The following is a 23322-nucleotide window of genomic DNA, read 5'->3' as shown; positions in this document are numbered from 1 at the left end:
GACACTATTTTTTAGTCTTTGGTAATTCAGAGTCTTTGGTAATGCAAACAAAAAAGGGTAACCAAAGCAAAGATTAAAATAGTACATTCCGTACGAGAAAACTTTTGTGGTTCAAAGCGTAGTTTCCTGTTTTGTTACCTTGAATAACAAGGGGAAATATCATGTGGTGATTTTAATCTCCTAAATCAAAGAAATATATTACATCTATATAGACATATTCAACAGCATAACAGTTCCTCTCAGAAATGAATTTCAAAATAAGCCAAAATACACAAGAGATTCATAAAATGCATGGCATAATATTTACACACTCTCAGAAATAAAGGTACAAAAGCTATCACTAGGCGGTACCCTTTATAAATAGCGCATATTAATACCTCAAAGATTGCTACTTCACAGGACTTTGTACTATTCACTGCTTTTTGTACATGTCTATTTGCACACTTGAACCCCACCTTGCTGCCTTAACATGTATGCAGATCATTTAATATATAATAAACTATTTTAATCAGCATATTTTTTTACTAAAGCTTGTATAATATAAAACCTATGCTAATTAAAATACAATTGTCACACTCCTTGTTACTAAAAACAAATTAGAAACCATATACTTTCACATTCATTTACATTTTAACTGGAAATCTTGATGAAGACAAGGTCTGTGGACACACGCAACTACCCACATACATTGTGAAAGTACCTGTAATGCACTATTTACAAATAAGAGCCTGCTAGTTATTCTCACAATAACAGGCAAGCTGATGTCTACACAACACTGTGCTCATGTTTTTCTCACTTTCCATTGACTGTGGATTAGACGCTGTCGGATTTGTACAGAGAACCTGATTGGCCATTGGTAAGTGGATGGTGTTTTGCTGCATGTGCCGTAATAGAAATCTAGTCCGGCTTAACACAAATCCTCAGACCGGTTTTACCTTCATTTTGATTGTTCCTCAGGAGGACTAAATCTTCCTGCTCTTTGGTGGCATGCCAGATTGAATTAGTACAGACCCTATCTGAAGAAGTCAAAACAAGACCATTAAGGTTTTTTTCTTTAAAGGTTGAACAATGTTTTATGCTTACAGGAAGGAGAGAATATTTACGATTTAGAAAAAAAATGACATACCTAGAGCTTCAGTCTCAGAGACAGATTTCTGTAATAAGCTGAAAAATGATGAGGAAACATGTTAGGGCATTTTATTATTTCTTTGGGTGTTACAAAGAGACATTAGTAGACAGCATATTTGTAGTTCAGAGTTTATTCTTCATAGCACAAGCTGTAAAGCACCCTTTAAAAATGTCCTATTATGTACCATTGGTACCAAAATGTACATTTGAGGTACTAATATGAATTCTTTAGGTGAAAAGCTGTACATGAACTGTTTTGTGACAGCTAGGAGCTATTTCTGATTATTTTTTCTGACAGTTTATAACATTGACAGTTTATAACGGAGGTGCCCAAACTAGGGCCCGCAGGCCAAAGTTGGCCCCCAATGACCTTTTATTTGGCCCTTCATGCCATGTGAGATAAGGAAAAAGGAAAAATGTCATTGACACAGATGTTTATATTTCTAATTAAATTTTGTTTTATTTGTAAATTACAAAAATGTAAATTAAATTTAAATGCAAGGAATTAAAGTGAATAATTTCTTTTAATGTACTTGCATACTTCAAGGTGTATAGCATGCATCACAAAACTCAACGTACTCGGGTACTATATACTAATAATGGAGAGGTTGAGGCAGTGGCACACAGACAAAAGGAAAATGTAAAAATTATCGGCTAAATGATTTATTTTTTACAACAGTTACCTTTGAAAATAAAATTGTTATGCATAAACAGAGTAATATTTTCTTTTTTCTTTTTTAAATATTAGAAAATTATAAATTAGGAGAAACAAGGCAACTTTAATTTTAATATAACGCACATTTACTTTCGGCCCACAGCCCTCAGTCAGGTTTGATTTTTGGCCCTTGGTCAAAAAAGTTTGGGCATCCCTGGTTTATAACATTGACTCTATTCTCGTTTTGCACTGAGAACAACAGCACTTACCTTCGACTCGTCTTTTTCGTGTTGTCTGTGTTGATTTGTGAAATGTCCTGATAATAAATACAATCACTTTAGTCATTTTATTCACAGAAACTTTAATATTCATGTTTAATATTCATGTCTAGATGTCCAGTGTGTTTTCTCTGACATTGTATAAGTCTAACATCATGTACATGTACATATAGTTACCATGGAGATGCATCGCCCTGCACTCCTCCATTTGTTGTGGTCATCTAGGAGCACATGTGGGCTACAGGACCGGTTGGGAATGGTGTAAACCTGGTCCTTACATGACTCCTGTACCGCCTCATACAGACTGTCCATTGACCCCTCCTATAACAGTTACAATAACACAACAATCTCAATTTATATTCAACTAATCACGTATGATTAAAAAGTTTGGATTGTTCCGGCAAGACTTCGGGAAACGCATTTGGACAACCTTCATAGGCAGTGTAATAGAATTTTGTTTGAAAAATAAACAGAGAGTGCCTTTGTGATAACTAATCCCATATAAGAAAACTAAAATAATAATTGCTAGCTAGAAATGCAATCAAAAGCTGCAAAAAGGGAGAATATAACCTTATTTACAGAAAAAAATTGTGCTTGAGCCGTTTTATTGGCCGCCATTTAATTTTTTTCGAACTTTACCAGGCTCGACCAATCACATTCTCCGTGAAGGCCCACACCAAAGCATAGAATTGTCGGAAAAGACAATGAAGGGATCTCTGGAGACAGGAAGTAAACCAAACATCGGATTCGGACATGCCTTGATGTCTTTGAATGCTTATTACGAAAGCAGCATTTTTCGAGATTTAATTTACGAAAATTGTGGTAAAAGTGTAGTAACCATGTTTTTTTTTTAATACACTAAACGTGGTTTCACTTTGGTTATTTTGTGGTTATCATGGTTTTACTACAGTACAAACCATGGTTAATTTTTCGTAAGAGGTCTACTTTTTCTTCATATTCTTTAGCATAAGGTGTTGTTAACTTTAAATTACTAACTTTAAATTTAAACATGCATTCCTTTAGGACAAAAGGAACAAAACAACTACTTTGCAGACCAGTATAAATTCAGTGCAGTAAAACCATCATTAATCCTGAATGGCTCAAAAACAACCCAACATCTGTCAGCAAAACTCAGCATGGCTATCAAACGTTTCACCACTGATTTGATAGGCTATTGTTTTTTTTTTAGCAAAAACCATGTGAGAGAAACCAAAATAATTGTTTCCTTTTTTGTTTATCGCAAATTTAACATTCATACCAACAAAATAACTAATATGTCCAACTCACATTGACGTGGACATATAGCACAGGATTTCACCTATTTCACAGTACATGAATTTTAACAAAAAATAAAAACAATAAGCAAACAACAAGCTATTGATATGAAAAGGTAAAGCATGTTGAACATCACAATACCTTCATACCCTCAAACAGATCACGTTTCATCTACACACAACAAACCACAGGAAGGAGAAGGTGAATCACATTTTACCAGAGAGAAGCAGAAGAGGTTCATTCTGGAAAGTGTGGCTTGTTTCCAGTGCCCACAGCGAAGGATAAATGATGGCACAAAGCAGACAGAGAGCAGAGAGAGCTCAGTGTTTCAGGCTGCTTATGCTCTACAGATTAATAGTGAACAACATCCTTTCTAATCCAATAGATGTGAAGGACCATTACCACTCCAAACAGCCCCTCAATATAGCTCTGAGCCTCTTAATACTGCTGTTGTTTACTAACCAATGAACTGGCATGAGAGCTTTTGTTCTGGGCTATGGTAGAGTCGCTGTTTATCATTTATGTAATATAAGTCACTGAAATTATTTTACAAGATTTCTGTAACTCAATTGGTCCGCTCTCAGTTGAACTGATATTAAAATATGTGACTTTAGTTTGAATAAAGAGGTGGTTTCACAAACAGAGTTTAGATTAAGTCAGGACTAGACTTTAGTTATATTAGGAAAGTAGTATTTAACAAAAATACTTTACAAATATCTAGGGCTGTCAAAAGATTAATCGCGATTAATCGCATACAAAAATAAAAGTTTGTGTTTTACAAATTTTTGTGTGTGTATTGTATGTAATATATAACATACATGTATAAATTTAAGAATTGTTTTATTTATGAATATATATTATTTATTTATATCAAATATATAAAATCTAATATATCTATATAATGGTTTTAATAAAATTTTTAAAAACGTTATTAGAACATTAATATAACAACAGATTGAACCTTTCTAAAAACATATGTGTGTGTATTTATATATACAAAATAATTACACACAATGCACAATGCAAGAATTTTAGTCTGGGACTAGACTTAAGCCCTGAAAACCGCCATAGTATCTGCATGATACATAATTGTAAAATGTACAAAGAATGCTATTTATTTTGTTTAATTTAAAGTTTAAAAAGTCTGAGACTTCTTGTTCTTGACCATTTTTAATCTTTTTTCACTTTTTAGGTTTAATCTTTTTACTTTTAGGTTTATAAACCAAATAATGCCAAATAACCCTAAATTAAATTAGTGGCGGCTCATGCTCATCCGATGTGAACCATGTGCATCACGTGTTTTAGCGCTCAAAACGAGATGATAAAAGAGACGCTCACATTCACAAAATACATGCAAGACAGTAACAGTAAACTATGATTACGCATGAGATTATGCGAGTATCTGGAAAACGCGAGCGTCTCTTTTATCATAAACCCTTTAGACGCATGTGCAACAGGCACTTATTTTGACAAGACACGTGATGCACACAGGATCTCTCAACGCGCAGAACACATATTTTAAAAAAAGGAACCACACACATGACAGACTACATACATGTTGTGGCGAACTTTGCATCGAGCACCCTTGAAAAATGAAGTCCCCGGCCACTGAATTAAACATGGTTTTATTATAGTAAAAGTGCCGTAACCATGATTTTGGTATATTAATTATTTAATACATGATACACTGTCAGAAAAACATGGACAAAAATGCTGTAACTGGGGTAGACCCCTTTAAAAAAGGTCCTAATATGTACCATTTAGGTGCAGATGTATATTAATTTGGTCCCAATATGTACCTTTGAGGTTCTTATATGCACTACTGGGTAGCAGCATGTACTTCTGACATACTAATGTGAACTACACTGTCAGAAATAAAGGTACAAAACTGTACCTTTTCTGTCACTGGGGCTGTACCCTTTCAAAAAGTACAGCTGTTCACCTAAGGATTTCATATTAGTACCTCAGAGGCACTTGCTAGGACCAAAGAGAGCTTATTAGTACCTCAAAAATACATATTAGTATCTCAAAGGTACAAATTGGTACTAAATGTTTACATATCTGTACCTAATGGTCCATAAAATTACCTTTTTAAAGGGTGCTGTCCCACTGACACGACAGCTAAGGTAGATATTTTGACTTTATTCTAACAATGTAGGTCCTTAAGGTACAGTAATCTACCCAAAATTGAATTCTGTTTTGTATTCCTGTAAAGGTACCAAACAGAAACTTAGGGTACAGCCCCAGTGACAGAAAAGGTACAGTTTTGTACCTTTATTTCTGACAGTGCATAAAAGAGAATGCCTTTATTGTCATTTCGATGCAAAAGGTTTTAAACTATGGTTAAGCACCACATTTAGTACATTAATACAATATATGGGTAGACTCACTGGTAATATTGAGGAAATATGTAAGTACTGTGTTGAAAATACTTTATTGAATAAATGCCCTGTTTAAATCCATCCAAACAAAACAGAGAAGTAGAGGTTTTAAGGCATGGTGCCTGCTTGAATTTATTATTCAGGTTCGGGAAACTCATCTTAAGCCATTTTGGGCGAGATGAAATCTACCAAGTTTTGGATACACTGACTTGGCATATGACACTACCTGCTAGCACAGAGAGTATTTCTTAAACAAACCACATACGATGTCTTGTCTACAGAACTTTAGGGTTTTATATGTAGAATTGTCTTGAAAAAGGCCCAGAGGATTATGACACATATTGCAGGTGTGCAGTCCTCAGAACAGAAGTGATTCAACCTGACTGGTTTCAAAATGAAAGTGGTGGTTTATGGTTTCTCTCCGGCTGTGCCGGGGACAGAATGAAGGTCATCAGACGTTTGTTTTGCCTGAGTAATAATCTGCTTGTTTTGACTTTGGGAAATTTGCCAAATTATGCAATCTGTTCATTTCCTAGATGCTGTATATAAGGGCAATTCAATGTGATTTATAACACCGGTATTAAAAGTACACTTAAAACTAATGCACTTAATTAGAATTTTGTCAGTTTAATGGTTTTTGTACCTGTTTCTATAAATCCCCCCAAAATGTATTATTGTGTCTTTAACAGCATTGTTCTGGCATCCACAGGTTTTATTTTAATATGAATTTAATATTGCCAGAAAAGCAAAATCAGAAGTGCGCCGTGTTCTGTTTCAGTTCAATTACGTTTCAATCCATCAATGTGCGCTGTCGTCTTTAAATCCTTTCACTGTTCATGACTAATCTTGGATCTCTTTCTTAATCAGTGAAAGAGCCCAGATTCTCAGAAAGGACAGTTCATTCACTCGCTCATTTCTTAGAACTTGTAAATTGACAGAAACGCCATGTCAGTTTAACGCACGGAGGTCTCTGGCTTTTAATCTTCCGCCGTCCATTAGTAAACATGACAAGATAAATTGCTATGCCGGGGATCGTGTGCACGTGATGCAGTGTGAGAAGGTGTGCAGTTTGCCAGCTGATTAGAAAAAAAGAGAGAAAATCCTCAATCTGTTTAATAACCCAGTTGCTATGGAAAATGAAATAAAGACATGGGGATTAACTCATGTCTGACCCAAATTTTCCTCATTGAATTAAGATTATTAGAAGCAGAACAAATCATTTGTGTACGGTTTTATTTTTAAAGACAATGCATGATAGTGGGTCAAAAATGGACGCACCCAGTCGTTGGGTTGTAATTTAAGATATACTGCAAAAAATGTCAAATCAACATATATATTTATGTTCCTATATAGCTCAGAGCATTGCGTTAGCGGCACAAATGGTTGTGAGTTCAAACCCAGGGAACACACTACTAAAATGTACACCATGTAATGCACTGTAGGTCACTTTGGATAAAACATCCACTTTGGATAAAACATCTGAAACTGTTAAACAATTTCAACTTGTTTCTATAAGTTTTGTCAACTTATTACAAGATATTACAACATTTAAAGTAGTAGGTTGAATTGACTTCCTGTTGTTTTAATCAATTGTTAGGTCAAATAAAAAAAAAAATCTGAGTTAAAGGTGCAGTGTGTAATTTTTAAAAGAATCTCTTGACAGAAATGCAAAATAATATAGAAAACTATATTATTAGGGGTGTATAAAGACCCTTTTATAATGAACTGTTATGTTTTTATTACCTTAGAATGAGACGTTTTTATCTACATACCCGAGGGTCCCCTTACGTGGAAGTCGCCATTTTGTGCCGCCATGTTTCTAACAAAAGCCCTTAACGGACAAACTTTTTTTTACGAAGTTGTCTCCATCAATGTCATTTTTTTTTTTTTTTTGGTGATGGCTACTGTAGCTTCTCTATGCGTTTCAAAAGCGAGGAAAGAACAGCGAACTGAGCCATTGGTTGCAATTCACAACCTCACCACTAGATGCCGCAAAAATTTACACACTGCACCTTTAACTTAATCCAACGGCTGGGTTTGTTCATTTTTTGACCCAGTGCTGGGTTGAAAATAACATCTTTGTTCCATTGTTTTTATAACATGTAAATAGTATTTAGTAAGTTCCTAAACATATAGAAAGCATCCAAAACACCCATACAGAGCATTATTGATTTAAGCATGTTACAGACAATTACATGCAGTAATTTATCTGGAACCGACATTTACCAACATTTGCATTTTGTCTAGAGAAAATATGCCTTGAATGCGCTTTATGCCACTTTGGATCAAAGCATCTGCCAAATGCACATCCCCTAATCAGCAAAAAATTACAGATGCTTCATATCAACTCTGCCCTACATGACCTACACACAAGTAGTTTTTATTTCGTTTATAAATCAGTCAGATTTAGGAAAGTATACGCTTACAAGACATTTTCCCAAGCAGCGCATGTTGTGTAAAAACAAATTATATTGAGTCAGAATGGAAAAAAGTCCTGACAGCAGGTTTTAAATATAACCACCACCTACAGTAACACATTGATCTTTATACTGTTATGATTACAGTGAGTATTATTTGACTATATAAGCAGATGGTAAATGAAAAGGACTGGTTATGTTGAGGGAACATCAGTCACATAGGTCAGTATTACAACAATGGACGTTCACTTCAGGCACACAAAACTCCTCACAGGTGCGCGTGAAGACCTCGGCTACGAAACAAAGAGAAAAAATATGCACATATCACTTACTATTTATCTATTTGAGTCACCTGGGATAACAAACCTGAAGTTGACTATACTGAAAAATCTGTACCTGTTGAAACAGTCTTGCAGTAATTGATTGTGTCCGGGCAAACAGTTCCCATTCTCACAAGTTTAGCATGTCAAAGAGTGGACTAATAAATATAAGAGACAATATTAGACAAATAGACTAAACAGACAGACGGACAGACAGAAAGACAGACAGCTTACCTGAGGCACTGCAGAAGAGCACCACAATTAAAGCACACACTAGTGTCTTCATGGTGAAGCGGCCTGGTCGCAAAGGTATAAATGATTTTTTATAAAGCCTTTCTGCACCTTTTACTGAAAACGCTCATGCACAAAAGTAATGCTGAACAACAGGTTTCTCGCAACTATAAAAGTCAGTTTAATTCTCATACCAGGAAGTAAAATGACCAGGTTTAGGAATTCTCATGCATGACTTTTCTTGATACTTTTCCTTTGCACAAAACTGCATATTTGGCAAGTCTTTGGCTGCACTCCACATTTGCACATTACAAATAATTTAAACTCTCTTGACAAGTAAAGAGTTACACATTTTTTTATACATTATAACACTTAAGTTGAATTAGCTTAAGTTAATTCAACTTTATTATTTATAGCAACTCCTCACTATAAAAAAGTTTACATTAATTGTAATTTCAAGTTGTTTAAACTCAAAATTTTAATTTACAGTGTGGTTTACAGTGCCCCTCTAACATCTCAACCCTCCACAACCACACACTTAATCCTTATAGGTTATAAAAGATAAGACTGAGCCCATTAATATTCATTTTACACCATTATCAAAACCTAAAGCACTGCATCACACCCTCAGGAATAAACCACTTACTAATGTCACTTCTTTCCCCACAGAGGTTTAATACTTTCTACCTACCTCACCACAACCCTATCTCACCATCTCTGGTTGTTTCCATACTTCATAACCTTACAATCATTATAAATACCCATAATTTTACTTATTTTAATGTCTAATTTTTATTTATATTTTCTGCAATTTACATAGTACATATTTTTCTTCATAGTAATATAACGAAGCTATTACGTAGAAAACATTGCATTAATTTTTAACCACAACAATTCACTGATGTTTTACGAGGATCTATACTTTAACCATTTCTGTTCTCCTCATATCCACCATACTAAATCAATCAGTTTGCATAACCTCTCATAGCTTCCTAATTCTTATTAAAAATGCAAATCTGATCCAAAAGCAGAAATGATATGGGAAGTAGATCTAATGGGTAAAAAGTCTAACTATTAATATTGTATTGTTTTTGACACACTGGCATCTCCACAAAGGTCACATATTGCTCTAAGGAGTGACAGCTTGGCAATGCTCTGCTATGAGATTCAGCATTGTTCAAGTTGCCAAAAAAATGAATAATGTTTACTCTTGAGAAACAAGTGGATGAGATAAAGTTTCTCACAGCTTTAGCAGCTTATGATAATGGATGAACAACTTTAGAGCGAGAGATAATGGACAGCATCGTGTTCTAGATCAAACCTTAAAAAAAGGACAATAGCTCACTCATCATAGTTATGTCATAATGAGGGCAGAAATAAAATGAATGTGCGAGTTATTGAGCAGTACATTCAAAAGGTAATTTTAGTAAATGCATTTGTCTCATCTAGAAAGAGGTTCCTGAGAAAACAAATTGCATAAATGTAAAGTTGTAGGCCAAAATGGAGATCATTACACAAGAGGTGTAATAAGAGAACTAGCACAGACAGCAGAGGGCAACAGAGATCAAAAGTAATTAGACACACCCAACAATTGTGTCTTGGTTTTTATAAAGAAAGAAACACTACACTGTAACACATATGGATATCATGTATCAATATATAAGCAGAAACAAAAATTTTTTTTGCTAACATACCATCATTATTTGGAAATGAAGTTGATTGAGTCTTTAGTTGAAAAAGAAAGCATTTTCAACCCAGCCATTATTTATTCATAAATCAAACAACCATACTGCATCTATCGATCCATTAATTCATTTTTTAATAAAAGCAATTTATTGGAAAGCATACAGTCCTGTGCTACACCACTCAACAAAATGAAATCTTGGACTCCTAATGCAATTTTTCGATGCATTAAACGAATTGCTGAAAGCAATTGGAATTACTAAGCAATTGGATTCCTGTCTAAATAATCACTTCAATAAAACAGCATGAGTTTCTTTATGAATACAGGTAACTGTGCCCTTACAGTAAGTAATGTGTGACTGCCTGTACATATTTTGTCTCTCCTCTAAACTTCTAAAAAGTGTACTGTAAAAAATTAAGCATTTTGTCAATCAACGTTATATTTTTATGCTACTTTAACTTAAAAAATTAAAGGTAGCACTTTACTTGAATGGGTGTTGTTCATAAGACTGACATGACATGTTCATAATCATGACAAGACACGTGTCATGAACATGAAGGAGATTAAGTGTCATTTGTTCAATTATGTCATTTTTAATGCAAAGATGACATTGTTTGATGACACAATGTCACAATACATCATAACTTGTCATAAATCTGTTATAAACTTGACATAGCAGAATAATTATCAAACTTAAGAAACTACCTAGCTTTATAGGTTAACATTACATTAAACTGTCATTTAAATGTCATTAAGTGTTAATACTCTGTCAAATAGTTTTATAACAGCATCATGAATATTTTTCTTGACCTCAACTAGTGTTAATGTCAAAAACTATGTCAAGAAATTTTAAAACCTTAACAAAATGCAACAGACACGTCAAAAAAATATACTTAACTTTATGTATGAGGACAAAAAAACCTGACAACTAACAGAACTTGTTCTTCCTCACACATAGGGTTCAGAAATTTTCTGGCATAGAAATATATTTTTTATTAATTAATTTAATGTAATTAACTGTTTTGCAGCAATATGGACTCAACGCTGCATGGCTTAACCCATTATTGTTGTTTTCATTTAATTTTAGTTGAATCTGTCTCCAAATGTAATAAAATAAAATAATTTAAATTTTAATTATTATTGGATGATTGATTTTATTTCTCTAACACCTGGAGGAAACTTAAAAAAAAACACTATGAACTGAAGAATATTCATGACCCGGTTATAAAACTATTTGACAGAGTATTAACACTTAATAACATTTTAATGACAAATTCTATAAAAGTAGTCAATTATGTGATCTTGGTAATGTCAAGTTGTCTTGACAAGTTATAATTTATTGGTTATTGGTAAATTTGTCATAACAAAGACATCTTAAACAATGTAATCTTTGCATTAAAAATAAATGACATAATTAAACAAATGACACTTAATGACAGTTGTCATAAATGTGCATAAAATCTCCTTCATGTTCATGACACGTGTCATGTCATGATTATGAAAATGTCATCCCAGTCACCCATGTGCATGTGGGTCTTATGAACACCCCTTCAAAAAAGTGTTACCAAATTAAGTTAGTTTTTATTTTTATTATGTCAACAGGCCAACACTGAAAATAGTAGGTTGAATTGACTTGCAAAACCAAGTTTTGACTTCACGCTGCATTTTTTTACACTGTGGATTAAATCCCAACAGGCATGTCCAAATCCTAGTAGGCTATGCTTTCAAAGTAGCTGAACGGTTGAATCTCAGAAGACAAATTTGGGTGTTCCATACTTTGTGTTGACTTTCATCTGACCTATTGAAGGTGATCTTACAGTGATATCTCACCATTCATCCCATGTGTCAATGAAGACGACGGGAACAGAACAGTCTGTCCTGCATCAAAGAACTTCATGATGTTTGTAAGCACAAAACGAACACGGCAAGAACATAAACTACAAACTGATATCATTGATGCAAAAGTCATATGACTCAAAAGTAAAAATTTATTTTATACACTAATATATCCTGTTTGTTAGAAATAGGATAGTGGTTCCCAATCTTTTTCAGCGTGCGGCCCCCCTTGTGTACGGTGCATTCCTTCGCGGCCCCCCAAAGAAAAGTTGTGACAAAAAACTGTTCGAACACTCAACATTTTAATAAATAAAAAAAACATTAAATTATACAGAAAAGTAGTGCTTTTGGTTAGTAGCCTTATTTTTTTGTGTTTAATTACACAGAACTCATGATAAATTAATGTGTTTCATAAAATGTCATAAAACTGGGGCCCCCCTGACACCATCTCGGGGCCCCCCTGGATATGATATGTTATGCTATAGATTAACAGGTCTGCATTACAAATGATCACCAGCAGATGTTGCACTTGAGCTAGAATAACTAATATCTCATCTTGATTTTGGTCAAAAGAATCTACAATTACAATTTTAACAAACCAAAATATAAGATGTGCATCTCTCATATACTGTAGATGATACCCGACAGTGCAAGTCTGTAGTCAATGTCTCACAGCTGAAAAAACTCAATCTCTATTCTACAGAACAATGTGGTGACCGGATAGCAAAAAGCCTCTGATTTCTCATCTTCCCTGGTAAATTGCCGAAACAGAGTGTCATCCATTAGGAATCATAAATCTGAGTTGATGTGACAAAGGGTAATGAAGCGGCTTTCTAATCGGCCTGCCTTCGGCCTCTGGTATCACACTGAACGCTGTTCCGGCCAAATGCAAGACTGAATGTGGTTAACAGAAAACTTAACAGATTACCACCGATGCTAAACCCACAAACATTTATTCTCAGAGTCAGAAAACTGCAAGAGCAAGATGACATTGCTGTATGTCAATAGTGGTAAACATGATGGGCAGCATTGCAAGGAAAAAGTTTGTAGCATTTACAAGAATCAATAATACAGCGGCAGACAAGTTTAATTAAAGAAGACACGTTAATGATAATGTTTATCCACAAGTTCAATATGCTCAATACACAAACCAGGCCATTATGTTTCATTCATCATTCAACTGTGGCCCGATTTCTGATTACACAATGACACACAGAATCATGCTGCTCTATAGGCAATATATAGGAATAGATGTTGGAATTGTGCAAATAAATACATTTTCGTAATATATGTAAACAGATGAGTCTTTAAGAGTCACTCTCGCTCATCCTTTGTACCACCCACAATCTCAGTAATGCCTCTCACCTAATCGCTGTAGCACAAGGCCCTTAGTAAGACTCTGACTCCATCACTTAATCCTGTGTCCTGTTTGATTCTGCAAGGCACTCATCGCTGGGCTACGTGAACAGAGTGGAATATGGTTTCACGCCTGGCTGCTTATTTGATTAGGTATACCGAAGGTTTATGTGATAAAGCGCCAGCCAGGTCTCGCTGTAGTAAGCTCTGTTCCAATTCAGAGGCAAGGACAAGAGGAACACATGTACTGTATGGGACAAGCCGAGAGTTTAATGTCATCTTGCTGCAGTGTGCTTCTCACACACTGAGATGGTAAATTGTGATTCCTATTAGCATATCGTTTATAGGAAGATCCTGTTCATATAAAACGGACGAACTTCTACAGTTAAACAGCAGGAATGGATGCTTGTTGTGCGTATTCATTTTGGTGTGAAAAGCAGTTTAAGCAAGCATTATTTTGCAGTATAGCTTATGCTTTTAAAATGAAGCATCGTGATATAATGGCACCAACTTGTAACTCGTTCTGTCAGTTTTGTGACAAGAATGTAAGTACTTTTGTTTAGTTGAAAAAAGTTAATTATGATTGGTTGAGCTGCAAAATTACAGTACTGTAGAAAGATTGTTTTGAATTGTTTCTAGAGAACTATTTTTGACGGAAGAAAAACTTTTTTATCACTATAATTTCATTTTCGTTGCTGTGTGTTATTTTATGAACCTTGCCAACATTTATGGAATAAATCTTTTACGATATTCGTGTTTTTCTTGTGGGCTCCTTAGGCAAAGTGTTAAACGCTTTTTTATGTGTTGCTATGTATAAAAGTGTTTGCTAAATGAATAAATTAATTTTTTTATGCTCACAGTATATAATAGGTTCTTAAAGGAGTATTTCACCCGTAGAAACATTAATCTTTATTGAAAGTGTGTCATATTTGTAGTCGAAATGTAACATAAATTTTGAATTTGGTGCTTATTTGACCTAGAAAAGGGGTGTTTGTAGTCTCACCCCCTCAACAAAGATATTAGGCTTCCTTCTTTCAATGATGCAAAATGATGATTTTTACATCATTGAAAGAAGGAAGTGCAACACTGAAATCTGTATTTCTCCTGTCTCAGCGCCAACTGAGGAAATTATGCATGACCATTCAAAAACATGACTGGGGTTCTAACTATACAAAGCTTAATGCAAATCAGTGAAGTGTCCCTTTAAAGTCTAAGACTACTTTAAAAACCTATTTCTTTTTTTCAAAACTTGAATTTAAATAAAGAGGCAAGAAAAAGTATGTGAACCCCTAGGAATGAACTGGTTTTCTTCAGCGATTTGACATAAAATGTAATTATATCCTCATCTAGGTCACAACAATAGACAAACACAATGTGCATAAGCTGACAACTCACAAATAATTCTAGTTTCTTGTGTCTTTTTTGAAAACACCCCATTAAACATTCACAGTGCTGGAGGAAAATGTAAGTGAACCCATAAAATAATGACTTTAATGAAAGCTAATTTGTGTCATAAACTGGCAAACTGGAGTCATATTAATAAAATTTGTTTAAAGGTGTGGTTAAGTGCTACTTTGATTGATTAAAAGCCACTAAATTTTAAGATTGCTGTCCTTTAGAAGCATCAGCTCTTATAAATCATGCTCTCATAGCTCTGTCTATTTAGTTGTTGCACTTCATAAGGCTGAAAAGGGATACAAAACAATCTCAAAATGTTTAGACATCCATCAGTTGACCGTTTGACCGAAGCTGCGTCCGAAACCGCTCCCTCGTTCACTCATTCACTATTCCCTATATAGCAAATGACAATTGAGTCCACTATATGGAGAAGAAGTGAACGAAAATGAGTGAGCGATTTCGGACAGTGACGTTAATAGCATGCGTCAGAGAGCTGTCGCAGGGGTTCGTCATAAACCTTTACACATGTGTGGCTTTATTGATTGATCTGTGAAACGCTAAAGTTTACTTTCTTACTGTTTATCACATTTGTCATGTTTATTGTATTAGTTGATAATAAAGAGATCAAAACAACTGAATGTCATTTTTTATGTTGTTTGTTTATTGTTCAATAATAAAATGTGTATTATATTTTAAATAAAAGATATTGCAATTTTTTTAACTGTTTATTTCTAAAATGTAGAAAATAACTGACAACAAGAATAAAAAATGTGTATAAACGTACATTTTTGGTGTTTACTGTCAGTATCCTTTAGCTGATTCCAGTCACGTGTTCATCTCCCATTGTATCATGGGAAATATGAGTGAGCCAGTGTACATCGAATGTACCCTCAAAATCAGAATGCATTGTGGGTTAAAAGTAGTGAATGAATGTACAGTAGGGAATGAAGTTATTCACTCAGGTTTCGGACACCGATACAAAATGGCCGACACCTGATATAGTGCACTATATAGTAGATAGGGAGCGGTTTCGGATTGTCTATAAATGGAAACAGTTTAATACTGTAGCTACTCTTCCTAAAAGTGGGGCACAGCCAAGACAACTCCTAAGGCACAATGCAGAATACTCCATGATGTAAAGAAGAACCCACGAGTAAAAGCTAAATGCTTGAAGACAACAATGGAACTGGCACACATCTCTGTTCAAGAGTCTACCATATGTAAGTCTATGAACAGGCACGGTGTCTATGACAGTACACCACGGAGGAAGCCACTGCTCTCCTGAAAAACACTGTTGTCATAAACCCTTTAGATGCATCTGCAGCATGCACTTATTTTGGCAAGACACGTGATGCACATATATCACTTGACGCGCAGAACACATATTTTAAAATTACGAACCACACATGACGGGCTCCATACATGTTGTGACGAACTTCGCATCGAGTACTCTCGAAAAAAGAAGTCATCTCTGCCACTGATCCCAACAGTGAAGTATAGTGAAGGGAACATCATGATTTGGGAATGCTTTGCTGCCTCAGGGCCTGGACCACTCGCCATCATCAAGGGGAAAATGAATTCCTGAGTTTAACAAAATATCCTACAGGATAATGCGCCATTTGGAGTGGCCTAGTCAAAGCCCAGATCTTAACCTCATAGAAATTACCTCAAGAGATCGGTTCATACCATACATCCTACAAATAAATCTGAGTTGAAGAGGTTTTGTAAAGGGGAATGGGAGAAAATTCCTTCTGAACGATGTGCAGGTCTGATTCAGAACTACTGAAAGTGCTTTCTTGAAGTAATTGCTGCCAAATGAGGTCCAACAAGCTATTAAATACAAGGGTTTACCTACTTTTCCTGAAGCACTGTGAATTTAAAATTTTTAAGAAGATATTTTAAAAAAAATTATGGTAAGCACACAGCAGATAGTGACCATTGACTTTCATAGTAGGAAAAAATATTTTGGAAGTATTGTGATAAATGACTTAGAAAATATTTTGATAAATGATGGTAAACACAGTTGATGGTAAAGTCTATGGTCACTATCTGCTGTGTGTTTACCATCATTTCTCAAAATATCTTCTTTTGTGTTCATCAGAAAAAAGAAATTCATACAGGTTTAGAACAACATGAGGACGAGTAAATGATGACAGTATTTTCATTTTAAATTGAACTATCCCTTAAGGTCTGATTTCCTTGCTTCCAGTGAGGAAAAGCCTTTTTAGAAAATTCCAGTTTTGGGATTGCATGGTTCATCAAGTGCATGCCTGCCCTCACAGTAATTGGGGAAGGGGAGGGGGGGGGGCAGACCAAGTACTAAGAAATTATACAACTCATGTAGCATTATTGCAGCCTTTTACTCAGATAGTTTTAGTAATTTAGTTTGTATTCAATTAGAAAAGGACTCAAAACATGTGCTCCGGTATAATTCAGTGGTAGAGCAAGGTCATAGGTTTGAACCCAGGGAACATGCAGTACATACTGTACCTTGTAAAGTCACTTTAAGACTATATTATAGCTATATGTATTATATATATACTATAAGTACAGTGTACTGTATATTTTCAATGTTCAAATAGTGTGTTTTTCTGAGTTAGTGTACCTGACACTTCTTGATAGCTGATAATGACTCATCATACCCACATCCCAGTCTTTTCTTTGAACTTCTGTCTCTCCCGTCAGCTGAAAGGTCATGACTTCTGTGGCCTTTTGTTCCTTCAGTGAGTTGGGTTACAGACAGAGACTCATCAGGCATGCTGCAGATGACCTTCTGCTCTTCTGTCCCTCAGAGCTATGCAGAGCCATTGGCCTCTCTGCCTCAGTGTTAAAGTTGCCTTTTATAGAGCAGCCAGCCCAGAAGCATGCTGAGAGACAAACAGGACAGACAAATGGGCTCGTTTTTTTCTCTTCAGAAGAGTTAAATCAACAAGTATGGGAAAAAATCATCTACATGATGACTGACTTAAATAGACCAGGAAATATGGACCATTACCAGGTCAAATAAAAATGATGCGATCAATAAGTATCAACATATGCTTTATGTTACTCCACTTTCATTATAAATCCTGATTGTTTACTAACCCCCATGTCATCCATGGATGTTTGTGTCTTTCTTTCTTCAGTCAGTCAAAAATAATTTTTTTTTTTTAGGAAAACACTCCTGGATTTTTCTCCATATAGTGGAACTTTCAATGCAGCTTCAAAGGGCTCAAAACAATCCCAACCAAGGCATAGGATCTTATCTTGTGAAACGATTGTCATTCTCGCCAAAAAATAAAAAATATGTACTCACAACTTTTCGTCTTGCACTAGCCAATGCACCACATTGTTACGTATGTGAAACGGTCACTTGTGGACGATTTTAAACAATAAACTGAAACAAAGACATTAATTTGTATCATTCCACATACATCAACGTCTGAAAGGTCCTTTTTCTCAACTCTGGAGTGGTAGTTTCGCAAACATCATGCCTGACCTTTCGACATGATAACGTAATACTTTAGGTCACGCTGACACATTACAAGGCTAGTGCAAGAAGACAAGAAGTTGTGGTTAAAAAGTACTTCTTTTTTTGCAAAAATGACTATTGTTTTGCTAGATAAGACCCCTATGCCTCAGTTGGGATTGTTAAGAGCCCTTTGATAGAATCAGCTATGTCTGGCTCTCTCTCAAAGTTTTTTGTCTTCCTAGGACTTTTTCCTCCAGACTAAAAAGCCATTTTTTCAACCCCTAGCTGACATTGGCTTGACGGCCGTGCAGCGCGGCGCCGTTCCCCAAAAAATCAAACACATTGTTTTCTATGAGTATACACACACCGGCGCCGACAGGTAGCGCCTGTCCGCGGCGCCCAGCTACGACTCAGGAAGTTGCTCAAATCCCTGTCGCACCACAGAGCGCCACTCACGTAGTTTAACATTAAATAACCTCATATTTGTCCCAAATCATTAACGATTAACACTGGCTGCTAACGTATATTTTTAGCATTTTGAAGTAGACGCTATCTGACTAAGCTCGCGCTATTTAATGTGCACTTCCGGTGTACGATACCTCCAAGTTGTCCTAGACGAAACTCAACGCGGCGCGTCCGGTGTGCAACCCCCTTTAGAACTGTCTTCTATTTGTTACATTATTACTACGCTTGCTAGCACGGTTTAATCTTAGCGGCTGTACTCTGTTCTTATGTTGTCCACCAATTTTCTGTGTTTTCTCCTGCTTCCATTAATGTAAAGCTGCTTCGAAACACTTAAACAATTGTGAAAAGCGCTATATAAATAAAATTGAATTGAAACTGCAATTTTAAACTGCACTGAAACGGCAAACTACCGAGATCGACTGAAGTCCACAATAGGGAGAAAAATCTTGGAATGTTTTCCTGATAAAACGTCTCGGTTACATATGTAACCCTCGTTCCCTGAAGGAAGGGAACGGAGACGTCACGTCGTGACCGACGAATTGGGAACCGCTTCGCGGGTGACCTATCTGCTTCGAGAAACCTTTAAAACGCCAATGAACTTGGCATGCAGATAATTGCATCTGCCGGCGCCGCCCCGCCGCACAGGTATTTAATGAGCGGCAGGTGCAGTTATCAAATCAGCTATTTTTTGCTGAGAAAGCTGGACAGAAGGAAAGGGTCCGGCCGATATCAGCAGTGGAACAGCAAACTGTGGCGACGGGACGTGACGTCTCCGTTCCCTTCCTTCAGGGAACGAGGGTTACATATGTAACCGAGACGTTCCCTTTCAGTCGGTCACTACGACGTCACGTCGTGACCGACGAATTGGGAATCCCTACCAAAGCGCCACTGAAGCTGACCCTTCCAGTGCCTGCATAAACCCTCCGACTCTCCTCTTTAAGGGAACGGAAATGGGGTTGAAGCAGAGGCCGGTCACTACTTGTTCCTTAACCCACGATAGTGACTAGGCGAACTGGGAAGCGAACTCGTCAGGCGGGACTAAGATCGCTGCGGAAAGAAAACCCTCTAGGGGTCTACCACTAAGGTGATGGATAAAAAGACACGAGGTCTATAAAAAATACACTCTCTTAGCAACACTAGAGAGCCGCGGAACGAACTCCGCTAAGGGAAACATGGTAAATCAGAAACTTTCCACGGAAATACTCACAAAGAAACCACTAGGGGGCGCAATGTGGGCGCTAGCCTCACCCAGATAGTCAAGGATACATCTAGTGAGAGGCTGGCAGCCGATGCTCCGCAACATCGGCCACCAAGCGGTGGAGGAGACAAAAAACAGCTTTTTGTAACGTTTTTGCCTTAACTGCCTTCCATAATGGTGCGGTCGTGCAGCACCGAAAAGAAAGGCACCAAGCCGACACAGGAGCCGTTCCTCGATGTTCTCACTGATCTGACGAGAGAACTCGAGAGGATACCGGCTCAACACGAACACTATAGAATCTAGTGAACGTATTAGGTGTCGCCCAGCCAACAGCTCTACAAATATCTGAAAGTGAGGAACCACGAGCCAAAGCCCAAGATGAAGCCACGCTTCTGGTTGAATGGGCTCTCAACCCAAAAGGGCAAGGAATGCCCTGTTTTTCATAAGCCAGGGCGATTGTGTCTACAATCCAATGAGACATCCTCTGTTTAGTGACAGCTTTCCCTTTCTGCTGACCACCGTAACAGACAGAGAGCTGTTCTGAGGTCCGAAAGCTTTGAATGCAATCCACATACACACGTAATGCACGCACAGGACATAACAAAGCCATGGCTGGGTCTGCCTGCTCCAAAGGCAGCGCTTGTAAATTCACCACGTGATCTCTAAAGGGAGTGGTGGGAACTTTAGGCACGTAGCCCGGCCGGGGTCTTAGTGTAACGCTGGATTCAACCGGTCCGAACTGAAGGCACGAATCGTTGACCGAAAATGCATGAAGATCCCCTATCCTTTTAATAGAAGCCAATGCGAGGAGCGTCAAAGTTTTCATAGTGAGAAACCTGACGCTCACAGTCCGCAGAGGCTCGAAAGGGCAGTCCTGAAGGGCTTTCAGCACCATGGACAAGTCCCAAGGAGGAATAGAGGGAGGGCGCGAAGGATTCAGCCTCCGTGCACCTCTTAAAAACCTAATGACCAGATCGTGCTGACCCACAGATCTACCGTCTATGGGTACGTGATGCGCGGATATTGCCGCGATATCTACTTTAATGATAAGTGTCTTCTCCAAGCGGTGCTGGAGATATAAAAGCACAATACTGATCGAGCATTCCCGGGGGTCCTCTCGTTGAGAAGTACACCATACAACAAACAGGTTCCATTTCAGCGTATACGCCTGCCTCGTAGACGGCGCTCGCGCTACAGTGATGGTGTTAGATACCGCCTGGGGTAAATCACCTAAAACCTCCGCGCCCCGTCCAGAGACCACACATGGAGGTTCCACAGATCGGGGCGAGGGTGCCATAATGTGCCAGGGAATCAGCCAGGGAGGGACTGTCGCGAGGAGAGTGAATTCTGTTAAACCAATTCCTAGTTGTCCGGTACGGCGCAACTAATAGAATGCGCTCCTCGTCCTCCCTGACTTGCACAGTGTCTGCGCAATAAAGCTTACTGGGGGGAAACCCCGCGGCCAGCTGTGTGCCAGTGCATTCACGCCGAGTGTTCCCTCGGATAATGAATAAAACAGGCGACAATGGGTTGTCTCTGAAGCAGCAAACAGATCTAACTGCTCTGCCGAAACATTTCCAAAACAGCTGAACCGACCAGGGGTGGAGCCGCCACTCGCCGGGGCGCGCTGCTCGTGAGAGCGCGTCTGCCGCTGTGTTCAGCGACCCCGATATGTGAATGGCGCGAAGAGACCTCAGATACTTCTGACTCCAGAAGAGGAGAGACGGGCGAGATGCGACAGGTGACGAGAGCGCAGACCGCCTTGGCGATAGATATACGCTACAGCCGCAGTTTTGTCGGTGCGCACTAATACATCTTAAGCATCGAATCGCGTTGATGAAACGGACGAGCGCAAGATATACAGTGCACAGCTCGAGGCAATTTATGCCAATGTCGCTGGAATGTCGACCAGACCCCCGAAGCGACGAGCCCGCCGTACGTAGCTCCCCACCCCGTTGTAGAGACATTTTTGCCAACAATAGCATGCCTGGAGACCTATCTCAGTGGCATCCACACCCTGAGAACCGCTGGGTCTGACCACGGGGTGAAAGTGTGACGGCATCTCGATGTAATTATAATACTGTGAAAGCCGGTGAGCCACGCTCTCCTCGGGACTCGGTCATAAAGCCAACACTGAAGCGGTCTCATATGGAGCAGCCCGAGCGGTGTCACAGCCGCAGCTACTGCCATATGCCCCAGAAGTTTTTTTAAAATTATTTTAGTGGAACCGCAACCCTGCCTTTAAATGTTTAGGCAAGTCAGAATTGACTGAACACGCGCTTCTATGAGACGTGTTGTTAAATCGACCAACTCCCGTTATATTCCGAGAAAAGAGATCCTCTGCACGGGGCAAAGTTTAGCTACTCTTTTCCCAGTTTACCTGAAGACCGAGACGAGCGAGGTGTTTAAGTACACGATTTATGTGTGTGCACAGCATCTGACGAAACTGAGCTATTATGAGCCAATACGCCAAAAGGCAAACACCGCTCTCTCTCTCTCAGGGGCTGCAGTGCGCCCTCCGCAACTTTCGTGAAGACACAGGGAGAGAGAGAGAGAAGCCCGAACGGTGAGACTTTGTACTGATATGCCCACCCCTCGAACACAAAGCAGAGAAACGGCCTGTGTCGGGGAAGTATGGAGACATGAAAGTACGCGTCCTTCAGGTTGAAGGCTGCAACCCAATCCTGGGGGCGGATGCATTAAAATATGCTCCTCTGCGTAAACATTTTGAACAGCATTCTGTGAATGTGAATTCTGTGAATTCTCGACTCAGTACGCAGATCTAGGATCGGACGCAACCCGCCACTCTTCTTGGGTACAATGAAGTAAGGGCTGTAAAGCCCCGACTTTATCTCGGCTGGAGGGACCGGCTCGCTCGCGTCCTTCGCCAATAGGACAGCAATCTTCCGCACGCAGTACGTGCGCATCGGCAGCCTTCACCGTGGTGAAGCCTGAATATTTGAGAGGTAGCCGGGCACATTGAATGTATAACCGAGACGGATCGTGCGTAAAAGCCAACGCGACGGGCTGGGAAGCTCTTTCCAGGCCCCCAGATACCGAGCGAGAGGAAATTAACGGCACGATGTGTACCCGTGGCGAGCGGAGACGGGGAACTCAACGACGCGTGCTCTTTGGCCGCATTGTGAGATGTTGTGTGTAATGAAACACTCACCCGAAACCGCTGATGGATGCTGAGCAAAGGGGCTCCCTTGTAGTGTCCCGCTCGATACATCCGCTGGCGAATGAGGA

General features: G+C 38.3%; 2 protein-coding genes across 2 annotated transcripts in view; both read right to left on the bottom strand.

Annotated features, from left to right (window-relative positions):
* samsn1a (SAM domain, SH3 domain and nuclear localisation signals 1a) overlaps window positions 1-23322 on the bottom strand; it is a 41775-nt gene that overhangs the window by 9338 nt on the left and 9115 nt on the right. The window contains exons 2-6 of the mRNA XM_065280918.2: window positions 17565-17826; window positions 2239-2382; window positions 2053-2099; window positions 1127-1164; window positions 936-1016 (exon numbers count right to left, since the gene is read on the bottom strand). Coding sequence (XP_065136990.1) covers window positions 936-1016; window positions 1127-1164; window positions 2053-2099; window positions 2239-2382; window positions 17565-17717 — 463 coding nt within the window. The 5' untranslated portion in view covers window positions 17718-17826. The remainder of the gene's footprint in view (window positions 1-935; window positions 1017-1126; window positions 1165-2052; window positions 2100-2238; window positions 2383-17564; window positions 17827-23322) is intronic.
* Window positions 8100-8942, bottom strand: LOC141282476 (uncharacterized). The gene is given in 4 exon segments (XM_073815466.1): window positions 8100-8427; window positions 8531-8571; window positions 8573-8612; window positions 8689-8942. Coding segments are annotated over 4 exon segments (216 nt in total). The 5' UTR covers window positions 8741-8942; the 3' UTR covers window positions 8100-8344.

The sequence above is a fragment of the Paramisgurnus dabryanus genome, chromosome 8 (genome assembly GCF_030506205.2).
Source record: "Paramisgurnus dabryanus chromosome 8, PD_genome_1.1, whole genome shotgun sequence".
Classification (NCBI taxonomy): Eukaryota; Metazoa; Chordata; class Actinopteri; order Cypriniformes; family Cobitidae; genus Paramisgurnus; species Paramisgurnus dabryanus.
The sequence above is the reverse complement of the archived record's forward strand: the minus strand, read 5'-3'. Positions and strand labels throughout refer to the sequence as shown.